General features: G+C 43.3%; 1 protein-coding gene across 1 annotated transcript in view; it reads right to left on the bottom strand.

Moving 5' to 3' along the window:
* Positions 1–151: 151 nt before the first annotated feature.
* MAP2K5 (mitogen-activated protein kinase kinase 5) overlaps positions 152–15,782 on the bottom strand; it is a 147,753-nt gene continuing 132,122 nt past the window's right edge. Inside the window, exons 18-22 of the mRNA XM_040414314.1 lie at positions 15,587–15,613; positions 15,160–15,192; positions 10,510–10,571; positions 9,599–9,644; positions 152–813 (exon numbers count right to left, since the gene is read on the bottom strand). Of these exons, the coding sequence (XP_040270248.1) occupies positions 709–813; positions 9,599–9,644; positions 10,510–10,571; positions 15,160–15,192; positions 15,587–15,613 (273 nt within the window). The 3' untranslated portion in view covers positions 152–708. The remainder of the gene's footprint in view (positions 814–9,598; positions 9,645–10,509; positions 10,572–15,159; positions 15,193–15,586; positions 15,614–15,782) is intronic.

Below are 15,782 nucleotides of genomic sequence, written 5' to 3'. Positions count from 1 at the left end.
ATCCTGGTGGTCCATTTCATAGAACAATATTTTCTTTGAAATCGATCTCACAGTGGGCAGTGCAAGTGAACTGTAATAGGGTCTAAAAGTCATTGAAATCAACAACAAAACATAATGACAATTTTATAGGGCCCGATAAGAAAGCATAAACATCTGTAAAAAAGTTTATTAGACAGAAAAAAAATCTGGTATGTGCAAGACATACTATCAGAAGCCTACAATAATATATAACTGAGGAGTGCATGGTGGCACCAGAGTCACTGCAATTAGATTACACTTGTCACCTACAACCTGTCGTTGTCATATGTTCAAGCAAAGAAGATACTCCTGAGGCCTGTATTCATATGGCACTTTATGTAGTAGGTCCTGGGAGACGCAGTAATAAACAACAAGTGAAGCTGCTTTTCATCTATAGATAAGTCCCAATCTTCTTACCCGCCCTGTTTACAATGCATTGTATATTTCAAGAGCTAGCTAGCTGCAATGATTAACACTGTTGGTCTGTATTTCCACTGTCCTGAGCCGTCTTCTTCAGGCACTCGATGCATGTGGAATAAATTACTAGCCGGCCACACTGAACCCACCCTGTATACTGCATGACGGGTCGTTCAGCAAATAACAGGTTCCTGCTCACAGTGTATAGGACACTAGCTCTGCTGAGCTAGTCCACGTGTATGGTCTGACTTGCTCCATCCTGGTGAGGCCTTCTCACTCCTGGTTGTTCTGTGCCCGTCTCTCTTCTAACGCCCTACAAACCCACATCGACACCACCTCCGTGTTGCCATCATCAAACTGAACGATGAACGGATGACCCTGTCAGAGAGAGATAAGACCATTATATCCTGAATCTCCACGCTGCATTACTCCCAACAGCTGTATTGCTCAGCGCTCATTGCTCTAGTCATCTTTAATATGTAAGAACTATAATAGGACTGCTTGTCACTCATGAATAGAAGTGTAATTTCCAACCACAACAATCCTGAGCTTTTGTTTATAGGATGCAAGCCATTTACACTCGAAATTTAGATTTTACATGTTTGCAATTCCTTTTTTGATAAATTGTATGAAAAGCTTTATCCAGGGTTGTTCCATATTTTAAGAAATATGCCTTAGAGCAGGAAACGGTATAAAACAGAAAATAAACATTAGTCAACCATTGAATCCCCTGCTACTCTAGTGCCACCAGTCCAGTGGTCCAGACGAATCCAGCAGTGGTCCAATCACTGGCTACAGAGGTCATGTGACATGGAAGCATCAATGCTGAGACCAGTGGCTGGTTGCAGAGGTCATGTAAATGATGTATGTGACGTCATCAATGCACTGCCATCAAAAATATGACATAACGTCTGCCAATCCTGACAATTTCAGCAGAAGTGGCCCACCATCTAATGTGTATGGGGACCCAATGCTTTAGTTCCTGGGAAGAAAAGCAAGTGCCAAAAGTGTCCGACAGTGGCTTTCTCCACTCTACCCTTCCAGGAGACATGGATGCTCAGTTGCAAGTGTATTGAAGTATCACAGGAGATAGTGGTTTAAATTGTAGAGCCAGTTATCTAGTGTGTATGGTCAGCCTCAGGCAACATACCCAAAATCCTGGACAACCATTTAAGAATCTTCTAAAAAAGTTTCTTTATATAAAGATATGATAAGACAATTGCTACTGGAGTAATACATATGGAAGCTACTAAAGGCAATAGCAAATAAGCAATTATGTGTGCAATTCAAGCTGACCATTGTAGATTTTACAGATTTTGTATTCTCCTTGAACAACTTTTCCACATATTTTCACATTACACCCACAAACTTAACTGTATTTTATTGGGATTTTATGTGATAGACCAACACAAAGTAGAAAGTATGTGTGAAGTGAAAAGGAAATGATACCTAGTTCTCAAAATGTTTAATAGATAAAAATCTGGAAAGTGTGACGTGTATTTGCATTCACTTCCCTGTACTCGGATACTCCTAAATAAAATCCAGTGTGACCAATTGCCTTCAGAAGTCGACCAATTAGTAAATATAGTCCACCTGTGTGTCATTTATTCTAAGTACAACTACAGCTGTTCTGTGAAGACCTCAGAGGTTTGTTAGTGAAGATTAGTGATCAAACAGCTTCAAGAAAACTAAGGAACACACCAAACAGGTCAGGGATAAAGTTGTAGAGAATGTAAAGCAGGTTTAGGTTCTAAAAAATATCCCAAGCTCTCAACATCTCACGGAGCACTGTTTAATCCATCACCCGAAAATGGAAGGAGTATGGCACAACTGGAAACCTACCAAGACATGGCTGTCCACCTAAAATGACAGCCCAGGCAAGGAGAGCACTAATGAGAGAAGCAGCCAAAATGTCACTCTGAAGGAGCTGCAGAGATCTACAGCTCAGGTGGGAGAATCTGTCCACAGGACAACTATTAGTCGTGTACACCAGAAATCTGGTCTTTATGGAAGAGTGGCAAGAAGAAACATGAAAAGTAGTGGTCAGAGCTGATGGGAAGATGGATACAGGGCAATCCTTGAGGAAAACTTGGTAGAGGCTGCAAAAGACTTGAGACCGGGGCAGAGGTTCACCTTCCAGCAGGACAACAACCCTAAACGTACAGCCAGAGCTACAATGGAATGGTTCAATCAAAGCATATTCATCTGTGACAAGACTTGAAAACTGCTCTTCACAGACGCTCTCCGTCCAATCTGATTGAGCTTGAGCTAATTTTCAAAAAAAATAATGGGCAAAGATTTCAGCCTCTTCATGTGCAGAGCTGGTAGAGACATATCCTAAAACAGCGGTCCTCAACCGCCAGGCCGCGGTCCAGGACCGGGCCGTGGAGGATTGTTAGCCGGGCCGTGGCGATCAGGGCAGTCTTTAACTCTGTACTAATGAAGCGCTTCCATTATGGAAGCGCTTCATTAGTACAGAAGGACCAGGGAGCGGTGAAGGATCTGTACTCACCACTTCCTGGTCCTCGGCGCGGCTGTGCACAGTGTGAGGTCTCTCTGTGACCTCACACTGTGCGCCGCTATACACAGCCAGCCGACAGCAGAATGAAGAGGATCGCGATGGTGACCAGGAGCAGGAGAGGTAAGTGGGGGGCTAATGGGGGGCTTATGGCTGACATAAGGGGCTAATGGGGGGCTTATGGCTGACACGAGGGGCTAATGAGGGGCTTATGGCTGACACGAGGGGCTAATGGGGGGCTTATGGCTGACATGAGGGGCTAATGGGGGCTTATGGCTGACATGAGGGGCTAATGGGGGGCTTATGGCTGACATGAGGGGCTAATGGGAGGCTTATGGCTGACATGAAGGGCTAATGGGGGGCTTATGGCTGATATGAGGGGCTAATAGGGGCTTATGGCTGACATGAGGGGCTAATGGGGGCTTATGGCTGACATGAGGGGCTAATGGGCTTATGGCTGACATGAGGGGCTAATGGGGGGCTTATGGCTGACATGCGGGACTAATGGGGGGCTTATGGCTGACATGAGGGGCTAATGGGGGGCTTATGGCTGATATGAGGGGCTAATGGGGGGCTTATGGCTGACATGAAGGGCTAATGGGGGGCTTATGGCTGACATGAGGGGCTAATGGGGGGCTTATGGCTGACATGAGGGGCTAATGGGGGCTTATGGCTGACATTGGGGGGCTTATGGCTGACATTGGGGGGTTATGGCTGACATTGGGGGGGTTATGGCTGACATTGGGGGGGTTTATGGCTGACATTGGGGGGGGGGTTTATGGCTGACATTGGGGGGGGGGGTTATGGCTGACATTGGGGGCTGATAGATGGCTAAAGGTTTGGGGGTTGATCTGAGCCATTGGGGGTCTGATCTGAGGTCTGATTAACATTGGGGGTCTGATTGCTGGTCTGACCTGAGGTGTAATGTTCTCTAAAACTAGGTGCATCTTATAGGGCGAAAAATACGGTACAGTGCAGCAGAGACCAGTGCAGCAGAGACCAGTGCAGCAGAGACTAGTGCAGCAGAGACCATAGTCAGTTTATATAGTCATTATATAGTGTTATATATTTTAATATGCACCTTGTGTTTTGTTATGCGCGTGAATCAGTCAGCCGTGAATGGTGGTCCTATAAAAGTATTGCCTCAGGGGGGCTGAATACAAATGCATGCCACACTTTCCAGATTTTGAAAACGATGTATCATTTTCTTTTCTCTTCACACATACTTGATACTTTGTGTTGGTCTGTCACATAAAATTCAAATAAAATACATTTAAGTTTGTGGGTGTAATGTGGAAAATAGTCCAAGGGGTATGAATACTTTTGAAAGGAACTGTACATGAGCCATTAACCTCTTGAGGAGATAAAGTGATTTTTTTTTTCGTCCCCACTTTTTATTTACCCATGGACTGACCGAGTCATGTCAGGAGGCTTCAAAGCCCATAAGCCGTCTTGGCAAGGATCAGTAGCTGCTTCTCACCTCTGGCAAGTGGTACAGTTCTAGGGTCAGCAAGTGGCATTTCTGAAGCTCTTCCTGAAATGCTGTGCGCATTAATCATTCTGCCGCCCGCTCAGCCAGGCCCACCTGACTGCTACAAATCAGCCACCACACTGCCCCTGGGACTCCCTGCACAATCTTAATTGTTTCTAGGCCTTGATGGTCTTTTAATCCAAGATTAATTTATGCATTTTTAAATAACTCTTCTTATGATTAATAAGCTTGAAAATTAAAAGGAGTTGGGAAGCAATTATAATAAGCGGTTGGTCATAACCTCATTAAGAGGAGGAGAGTGGTTACTTAAAATACACAGTGCAAATTTCCACAATTCTGCAGATTGAGACAATACTTTGACTGAAAGGTCAGAAAATCTTTTGGCGACATGATGACAGGGTTATGTGATGGGCTGCCAGGCACTGTTCTCCAACTCGTCCTGATCATTCATGCATTAAAGGGGCAGCGCCAGAACATTTCCTGTCATCCACTGCTAATAGAAATGGTAGAACACAATGTAAAGGGTTTAATTACAGACGTTATATGCTACTGCTCTGATACCATGGCACTCCTCTTCAGTAGGCTGTGATGGCTCTTCTCGTAGTCTCATAAGGCAATGTATTAGCAGTGGGTGAAGGTTACATCCACTACTCTTGGTTACGTTAAATTGTCCAGCATTAGGTTCTTCATGCATCTGACCCCAGGGAGTATCAGTGAGCGGAGACGGACTGGGAACTTAACAGGTCCTGGAAAAAACCCTAAAAGTCTAAATTGACAAAAGACGGGCCAACACAAGTAGGCATGGCCAAAAGAAGTAGGTGGGGTCTACAATAAGTACCTGATGCTCCTAAATTAATTAGTGTTGAGAGTATCAGATTATTATGTACTTGGCCGGCAGCAATGAGGAAGGCTCAGGTGACCCCCTGTGCATCGGCCCACAGGGAAATTTCACTGTTGGGTCTATGGCCAATCCGCACCTCTCACTGAGCAATGCAGAAAAAAAATGGCTTTTCTAGTCATTTTCCTAGGATATCTCCAGAAATGTTCTCTTTTGAACAAAATCTATTTCGGGTAAGAAAAAGGGAGAACAGGCCGGCTGTCATAGAATTATTAGAGGAAATATAGTGTGAATCTTCTAAAAGTGCTAGCAGATGTGAGCTTGCGGGATTATAGAGGGGATATCAAGGTACTGTCCATCAAGGGCCTTCCTCCTTATTAACATCACAAGAGAACTACATTGTTGAAAAGCCACCAAGAAAATGCTGATATTGGTCCCTGCAGACGGCACAATTCAGCAGGAGATTGTCAGGAAGGAAGCGTTCCTTTTCGACAATCGTCTGCTGGTCAGTGAAGGAGACCGCAGCATTTACATGCAGTGATCTCCTCCACAGTATGGGGAGGAACGATCACTAATGTCATTGCTCGTCCCCATACAGGTTCGTTGTTTGCCAGCACCAGAGCATGACAGCACAACACCACGATCTGCTGCCGGCAAGTGATGATTTAGATACCTACACAAACGATCCAATTACCAGATAAACAAGAGTTTCACTTGTTCATGGGGTAATTGGCGGCACCTTTACACCACCAGACAATGGCTAACGAGCGTTCCTATGAATGCTGTGCGATTATATGGCGCCCTTTAGGAGTCCTGTCTTTCAACTGGCTTCCCACAGAACAGTTGGGTCCGGACAGTTGCTTTTTGGACAGAACTGATGCAATGTTTCTCTATCCGCCTCAGGAAGACATCCAGTGGCTAAAGTGATATCACTGGACACTATGGGATCAGTTTTCTCTCTGGCGTTTTTATACTAGGTTGGATGGTGAGAAGATTGTTAGCCTGGAAATTATGTAACGATCTTTTGTTTAATGTAAATTCACTTCTGTTTTGTGATATGGACAATATGGAGCTTATTTCCTAGTTTTAGGGGGCTGCTCAAAGCACTCGTACAATGGGGACGCTCTGTGGTCACACCAACGCCCCATGCAATGCAAAGTATCGGTGACGTGGCCGGTGGAGGAAGTTGATCTCTGCTCCAGAGGCAGACTCTCCTACTTCTTGTAATGGACTGAACTGAATGGAAAGTGGAACCATATATATATAAAAATATAATTATATATACTGATATTTCTACATGGCAAATAATTTACTAGCAGGTGTAGTAGAGTAATAGAAACCCAAAAGACCCAACTGCTGATTCTCTGTAATTTAATCACTTATTGAAAGTGGTATGTTCAAAATAATAGCAGTGTGGAGTTAAATGAGTGAGGTCATTCATTCTTTGAAAAACAGGTGCCAATTATTGCCCTTATTTAAGGAAGGAAGGCAGCAAATGTTGTACATGCTTGTTACTGTGCATTTCTCTCTGAAATTCTTAGGAAAATGGGTTGTTCCAGACATTGTTCAGAAGAACAGCGTACCTTGAGTTGATCGGAGAGGGGAAAACATCTAAAGAAGTGCAGAAAATGATAGGCTGCTCAGCTAAAATGATCACAAATGCTTTAAAATGGCAACCAAAACCTGAAAGACGTGGAAGAAAGCGAAAAACTATTATTCAAATGGATAGAAGAATATCCAAAATGGCAAGGACTCAGCCAACAATCAGCTCCAGGAAGATCAAAGAAGGTGTAAAGTTACCTGTGAGAACTGTTACAATTAGAAGACGCCTATGTGAAGCCAAGCTATCTGCAAGAAGCCCCCGCAAAGTCCTACTGTTGAAAAATAGACATGTGCTGAAGAGGCTACAATTTGCCAAAGAGCACATTGACTGGTCTAAAGAGACATTTTGTGGACTGATGAAAGTAAGATTGTGCTTTTTGGGTCTAGTGGCCGGAGACAGTTTGTCAGACGACCCCCAAACACTGAATTCAAGCCACAGTACACTGTGAAGACAGTGAAGCATGGTGGTGCCAGCATCATGATATGGGGATGTTTCTCATACTACGATGTTGGGCCTATTTATCGCATACCAGGGATCATGGATCAGTTTGAATACATCAGAATACTTGAAGAGGTCATGCTGCCTTATACTGAAGAGGAAATGCCCTTGAAATGGGTGTTCCAACAAGACAACGACCCCAAACACACCAGTAAACGTGCAACATCTTGGTTCCAGACCAACAAGATTGACGTTATGGAGTGGCCAGCCCAATCCCCGGATCTTAATCCAATAGAAAACTTGTGGGGTGACATCAAAAATGCAGTTTCTGAGGCAAAACCAAGAAATAGAGAAGAACTGTGGAACGTAGTCCAATCATCCTGGGCTGGAATACCTGTTCACAGGGGCCACAAGTTCTCAGAAACAGCGGTTATACAGCTAAATATTAGTGAAGTGATTCAAAGAAAAGCAAAATCTTCAAACATTTTTCAGTTTATATAGTGAAGGTTTGAGTTTGTAAAGAATATAAACACTGCTATCTTTTTAAACAGTCTAATATTCACTTTTCTTCAACTTTTTTGGAGGAACAACACAAATTTGATATATTTTTCTTCATGTTTTGATTTGGAATAGAATGTGTAGTGTTCCCAATGCATTTGTGGGTATGAAAATAAAAGCTATTAGAAGGATTCTGAGCTTTATTCACTTTTTGAAACACACTGCTATTATTTTGAACACAACTGTACATACTAATGGAATGATACAAGGATAAACCTCATGAGTGGCTGCTTCTCATCTATAGCCAGCGCCCTCCCTTTCCATCACATAGTAATAATATCAATACACAATTCATCACTTTAGAGAGCAGACAAATGTTTTCCTAGACTTCTTGTGAAATGAGTGAATTAGGCCCCTGGAGGGCTCAGTGTTAAGCGCTATAGATAAGTTCAATACAAGAATTTGCAATTACCGCCCCTCTCTCTTCTCAATCACGCGGGTTCCCATACAGAACCCTCGGCAGGACTGCAGACAGACCTGCTGTCACAAAGGAGTCACAGAGAGAAGGTGCTAAAAGGGTCTTTATCATTTTCTCTTTCCAGCAATGGACAAAACATATTGAGAGGAGGAGTACGGTATATGGAAGCGGCTCCGAGTCAATGCAGTGCTACAAAATGTATGCAAAGGGGATTTTTTTTATAGGATGGATTTTCATCCTACATACTGTACTTCATCAAAAGGTGACAAGACTTTCATGTATTTGTCACATAAAGCAATGGTCATATGGGGGCAATGTTTGTATTAAAAGGATCCAAAATATATTAGGAAATACAGAGATCCTTGAGTGGTGTGGAATCTTTTTAGATTATATTCAGACATTTAACAGCATTATCTTGCTTTTGCAGGTGCTGCATTTCCAAAGGTGACAACTGCAAAAGCGCCATTACAGTGCTCATAGGGGTTGTCACACACTTGTCACCATTGTCCTGACAGTTCTAGAGTCATGAGTTCCTTCCAGATACAGTATATGGGAAACATGGAAGAACACCGTACAAATGGGGTCAATCATACGTAGTGGGTGGTTGCAATGTATGGACTGCCTCTTGCTTCACACTAAGGCCTCATGTACGCGACCATGTGGCGGCCGGGCCTGGGACCGCACATTGTGGTCCACAATGCACGGGCACCGACCGTGGGGGTTCCCGCATTCGGATCACGGACCCATTCACTTGAATAGGGTCCACGATCTGAATCCGACTGTCCGCACCGCAAAAAAGTAGTGCATGCACCACTTTTTTGCGGTGCGGTGGAACGGACAGAAAACCCACGTAAGCACTCAGTAGTGCTTCCGTGGGCGTCCGCTCCGTGCCTCCGTTAAAGTGAATGGGTCCGCATCCGTGATGCGGGGTGCACACAGCCGGTGCCCGTGTACAGGCAACGGCCATGTGCATGAGCCCTAAGGCATTTACACAACCGTATTTTAGTTCATTTCAATAGAAAAAATATATAGAATATGTCCTAAGAGTAGTTATTTCTAACATAGGGCAGGACCTTCTGATCCGCAAAATGCGGAATGCGCATAGCCGGTATCCGCAATTTGCGGACTGCAAAACTGATATCACTGTGTCAATCCCCCTAAAACTGCTCTGATAGTCGGCAAACAACATTTTCCATCCTACATACTTCTATGCATACTTCACATACATGAACTGGATAATTATTTTGGGGCACACACACAAATGTCGGACATGTCTTATCACACGTGCGTGGTCTTACCATTAACTCTTCTGGAGCAGGTCTCTCTTTTGGTAGTTTCCCCATACTATGAAACAGAGAACATGTTGGTGATTAGAACAGCCCCAATGGATGAACACAGAGAATAACACGTAGTGTGTGTGTGCGTGCGTGTGCTCCTCAGTGGTTGAAGGATATCCAGTAAAAGACACCCTGCATCTTCCTTATGTCCTAGTCTAATATACCGTCAGCAGGAATAGGTATAGCCAAATGTGTCACTTTCCGCTCCTGGGACTCGATTCAGATTGCATCTAAAGGCCTTCAACGTTACAGATTACACACTATTTTTTCCCACATGGATTTACGTGCGGGAAAAGCCTAATACAGTACCAGATTAGATAAATCTCATGTACATTTAGCTTTTTCATGCAGAAACTGACCTGCCGTGCGGATCTAGCAATTGTTTGTGTGGATTTCACACTTTGCAACGCAAAAAGGGAGGAATTGGGGCAAGACTGCATCAAATCCACAACAAAAATCACACGTAGCACATGCGGATATTGGGTCCGCCTTTGTGCAGAAATACAGAGAAATGTGCGTGAAAATCCATACAGAATTTCTGTTCTGAAACCTGCACCCGTGTGCAGATGCCCTTAGGCTCCAGGGTCTGATTTACCATTCGCCTGCTGGATACATACACATTACAGCGAGCGGAACTACGGCTGACGTGTGACCGCTGCACTGACTTTTGGTTTACTAGGTCAATATTTCCCGGACAAATGTTATTGTGCAATGAATCCGGGGAATGCCCTTACACTGCATATCATCTACATGGATGAGGTCTACAGATGAACGTGGGGAAAAAAATAAAAAAGAAAGATGAGAAGGAAGTACAAGTCATCCTACATCACAATAGGAACACGTCCTAAGCAACATACATGTAATATTCTTACCACTGAGTTATGAAATGGATAAATGGCTCAGAAAATTCTCCCACAGGAAGAACTGGAGAATCCTGAAAGAATCCAAATACACTGCTAGTCATTTAAAGGGGTTGTCCCACAAATAATACAGTTTTCAAACCAGCACCTTGGATCTGAATACTTTTGTAATTGCATGTAATTAAAAATGCATTATAGTTACTGAGTTGTTCAATGAAATCTATCTGTATAGCGCCACCTGCTGTTTGCTCTTTTTCTAATTTCTCCGTCCTGCTCACTAAGATGGAAGCACACGCTCAGTTCTATCCTTTAACTGCCACCATCTGCACCAGAAAGGACACCCTCCCCTGAGAAAAGACACATCGCCTGAGTTGCCCGCTTGAAATAAATCTAGCAGAACAATTGGAGCAATGAATGGGAAGATCTTTGGATCCATGGGAGGTACAGGGCTGGTTCTGGAATGTAACCGGTTGCTATTCCTTTACTCCTGTATAACCTCTTTCAGTGTACGGCCCATTGCTAAAAAATATTATTCATGTGCTGTTCATTTTAACTTTTTGGTCTATAAATTTAGAACAAAAACAAAGGTGATTTTGGCGTCTTTCAAAAGTCTGTGTCAAGAAGGTTTAGTGTTTCATCTGTGAAGGGCTGAAAAAAGGATTTCCAGAGCATCTCCTACCAATGGTCAGTGAGAATCACTGACAGAACATGGATGGCACGGTCAGTGATTTTCCCGGACACGCAGACTTTAATGGGCATATTTGGTCCACATCTCGAACTCAAGTAGTTCATGTCTCCTTTGTTTTTCCACTGACCCACGATCAGTGGAAAAACAAAGATGTGTGAATAAGGCCTCATGCACACGGCTGTTGGGCGGCCGTGGCCGTATTGCGGCCCGCAAACAGCGGGTCGGCAATCCACGGCCGCCGGCTGTGTTCACCCCGCATCACGGGTCCGCAATTCTGGAGATGCAGAACGGAGTCACGGAACACCGGAAGCACTACGGAGTACTTCTGTGGTGTTTCTTTCCGTTGTTCCGCACCGCAAATAAATATGACGTCATATTTTTTTGCGGTGCGGACAGACCACGGACCCATTCAAGTGGAATGGGTCCGGCCCGCTGCACAGATGTTGCCCGTGCATTGGGGACCGCAATTGCGGTCCCCAATGCACGGAACGGCCGCACAACGGCCGTGTGTATGAGGCCTAAACATATTAAAGTCAATGGATATGTGGGGACACCACGGCCAGCTCACATCTGCGATATACTGGTGCAAGAAATAAGCCATACAGTTATGGCTGACAATATCTTCTCCCAGCATACCAGGTCAGCTGGCTATATGTATCACAATTTACTCCAGATCTATTCAGGGTTCTGAGTTGCAATACCAGTCACAGTTCAACGAAAAGAGTGGCGCTGTGTTTGGAAATACAGTGCCTTGAACTTTTTCACATTTTTTCACGTTACACCCACAAAACTTAAATGTATTTTATTGGGATTTTATGCGACAGACAAACACAAAGTAACAAGTATGGTATGTGTGAAGTGAAAAGAAAATGATACCTGGTTTTCAAAATCTTTCATAAATAAAAATCTGGAAAGTGTGGCATGCATTTGTATTCAGCCCCGAGTCAATACTTTGTAGGACCACATTTAGCTGCAATTACTGCTGCAAGTCTTTTGGGGTATGTCTTTACCAGCTTTGCACATCTACAGGCTGAAATTTTTGCCCATTTTCCTTTGCAAAATAGCTCAAGCTAAGTCAGATTGGATGGAGAGCGTCTGTGAACAGAAATTTTCAAGTCTTGCCACAGATTCTCAATGGAATTTAGAATGGCCCAGTCAAAGTCCAGACCTATCACCTGAATATGCTTTCATCTAAACCATTCCATTGTAGCTCTGGCTGTATGTTTAGGGTTGTTGTCCTGCTGGAAGGTAAACCTCCGCCCCGGTCAAGTTTTTTGCAGCATCTACTAGGTTTTCCTCCAGGATTACCCTGTATCCATCCATCTTCCCATCAACTCTGACCAGCTTCCCTGTCCTAGCTGAAGAAAAGCATCCACACAGCATATGATGCCGCTACCACCACATTTTAAGTTTACTCTCTTCACTCTTCAAAAAAGATCAGATTTGTGTAGTGCACGACTAATAGTTGTCCTGTGGACAGATTCTCCCATCTGAGCTGTGGATCTCTGCAGCTCCTCCAGAGTGACCGTGAGCCTCTAAGCTGCTTCTCTAATTAGTGCTCTCCTTGCCTGGGCTGTAAGTTTAGGTGGATGGCTGTGTCTTGGTAGGTTTGCAGTTGTGCCATACTCCTTCCATTTTTGGATGATGGATTGAACAGTGCTCCATGAGATGTTGAGAGCTTGGGATATTTTTTTATAACCTAACACTGCTTTATACTTCTCCACAAGTTTATCCCTGACCTGTCTGGTGTGTTCCTTGGTTTTCATGATGCTGTTTGATCACTAATGTTCACTAACAAACCTCTGAGGCCTTCACAGAACAGCTGCAGTTATACTGAGAATAAATGACACACAGGTGGACACTATTTACTTTAAAGGGGTTCTCCGGGAATTAGGAAAATTAAAATACTTAAATATTACTTTATTATAAATATATTCCTAAATACCTTTCATTAGTTATAATGGCTCGTTTTGTCTGGTGAGCAATCATTAGGAAAAATAAAATGGCCGCCATCCTATTAGTGCACACAAACCCTGTCCTAATCACACAGGAGTACTTCAGAGCAGTGAGATAAAGAGCTTCCTCATCTTCTTCTATGATCCTGAATACAGTGTAATATGATCTTCAGCTTAATCACTGTAGAAATGGAGTTCATGTGGATAATGAGCAGCAGCTCTTGTATGCAGTCTCCATTACCACAGTCTGTCCTGTCCGTCCTCTCTGTACTTCATGTCTCCTCATGATCTCTATTCCCACATAGATTCAGTTAAAAGTTCTTAAAATCTGTATTCAGGATCATAATCCCTGACAAATAGGAGAGGAGGATGAGGCAGCTCATTACCTTAGGGCTCGAAAGTTACTTGTCCTCTTGTGTGATTAGGACAAGTTTTGTGTGTAGTAATAGGACGGCGGCCATTTTGTTTCTCCTAATGATTGCTCCCTAAACAAAATGAGCCATTATAAATAATGAAAGGTATTGGGGAATATATTTACAATAAAGTAATATTTAAGTATTTTTATTTTTCTAAATTCCTGGAGAACCCCTTTAAGTTTGTGGGTCTAACATGAAAAAATTTGGAAAAGTTCAAGGGGTATGAATACATTTTCAAGGCACTGTAAGAGTCCTTTGCTGCAAGAAAATGGTCATAATGATGTTAAAATCAACCCGGCTACATTTTATGTCCCAGCATAAGAGAATAATCTTGGCCGCAGTCGCAGCATTGTCTTATATTCAGATGGCTTGTGCTTTGCTTCCTAAGTAAAAGGAATGGTCTCTACAATGGTGCTTTCAGCGATGCGGGACATCTGTGAGCAAAAAAATAGCAGATCAGATATACACCAGTGGAAGCAAGACCTTTCACAAATGGAAACTGTGGGTATTTTTGGTCATATTGCAGGGGAAAAAAACGGCTAAGTGTCCAGTGGCACTAAATGTACCATATATGAGATGTCTCTGGATGCATATAATACCCTGCAAAGAAAGAGACTACTGCACTTGATACAGACACCCCCAGGGTGCCTATGTTTTAGAGGTGACCATACACTCCTTTGTAAAACAAGACAGCACCAAGCATATGCCAATCACTAGGGCGGCATCACACTGCCATCTGATTGCTAACCATACAGATAATTACTGTGGCCCAATTATCAGTGAAACAAGTGCTGTAATTACAAGAGGGACAATTAGTGGGAGCCCTGATTAAGGGTTTCGATTCCCATATTAATAGAACATGGTTCATCCAGCACAGTCAGGAAACAATACAACCCACAATCTGCTCCTGCACAAATTAAATGCGGAACACACCAGATATGTGCGCCAATTCCAGCCCACAATAAATGTAACATATGGGCTAGAAAATCTGAGCAATGTTTAGTCGACAAGGGCCAATATGGCCGGTACATTGTGCAGGATGCTAATCACCCTGAGCTACGCTATGCTACTCCATTTACATTGCTTAGAGAGCAATAGGGTTTGTGTAAGCAGGTCCAACAGCGATGAATCGAGGGGACTGGACGCCAATTTACATTGGGCATGCAGATCTACTAAATATATATCTTTATCTATATAAATATACATATCTATGCACTCCTGCGCCAACACCTAATCCTTCTAAGCATCGTCTATTACTATGCCTCATTCAATTACTCTACCTCCACATGGAGATCCTCTTCTCTATATAACTCCAGCAGTCCGGGCTGAGCCCCGATTAATATTCTCCAGCCCTGTCCAGGGGGCCTGGTATAACAGATAGGATCAGTCTGCGGGGGGGCTCTCAAAGAGATAGGAATAGGGAAGGTTGGAGGGGAAGGGGGGGGGGAGAACATAGGCCAAGCCATGTTAAACAGCTCCGAGCCTTGCCAATGAACTCTCTCAGAGGGTGTCGTCCATTGTGCTTCATTAGGAAACAAAATATAAGCTTTCCACTCCATTAGGAATGACTTTAGGAGCGAAAGCACATAAGTCGGAGACTCACCTCATCAACAATGCATTGCAATATCTGGAACGGCTGCGGAGAGAGAGAGAGACAAGTATTAACCTATATGCAATATCTCTACAGTATAGTCATAAGAGACACAAAAAAAACACCATTAATGCAATAAAAATAGCAAGATTAATCAACAGCAGAGAGCTCTTATAAAAACATTGATGCCGGAGCATTGCTATTATTTCTAATGGTACCTAATCTAATACAGGCAGTTAAATGTTTGCTTTTTCTTCAAAATGCAATTTGCAAAGTTTAAAACAAGGCAGTGGAGCATGCAGGAAGAATCAGCCATCAGGAAAAAAAAAAAAAAAGAGAGAAAAGTGAATTTTTTTTCTTACACCCCCCTCCCCTGCTTTCAGATTTCCCTACCGCCAACCCCCCCCCGCCCCCCCCTGCCTGGGCTCATAACACTCACCATTAAAGAGCCATGGTTTTTCTGAATCTGGGGAGGTAAAGAGATGAAAAATATTACATAAAAATATAATAAATAAGAACGCACACAAAAGAGTGAAAGGATAGAAAAGCGAGAGCAGAGGGGAAAAAGGCAATATGTAATTAGCATGTCATAATCAAAACATCTCACTAGGACACATTATGATCACTGGGAGAAA

Source organism: Bufo bufo, chromosome 1 (genome assembly GCF_905171765.1).
Source record: "Bufo bufo chromosome 1, aBufBuf1.1, whole genome shotgun sequence".
NCBI classification, from domain to species: domain Eukaryota; kingdom Metazoa; phylum Chordata; class Amphibia; order Anura; family Bufonidae; genus Bufo; species Bufo bufo.
Note: the sequence above shows the minus strand (reverse complement) of the source record. Positions and strands in the feature narration are given on the sequence as shown.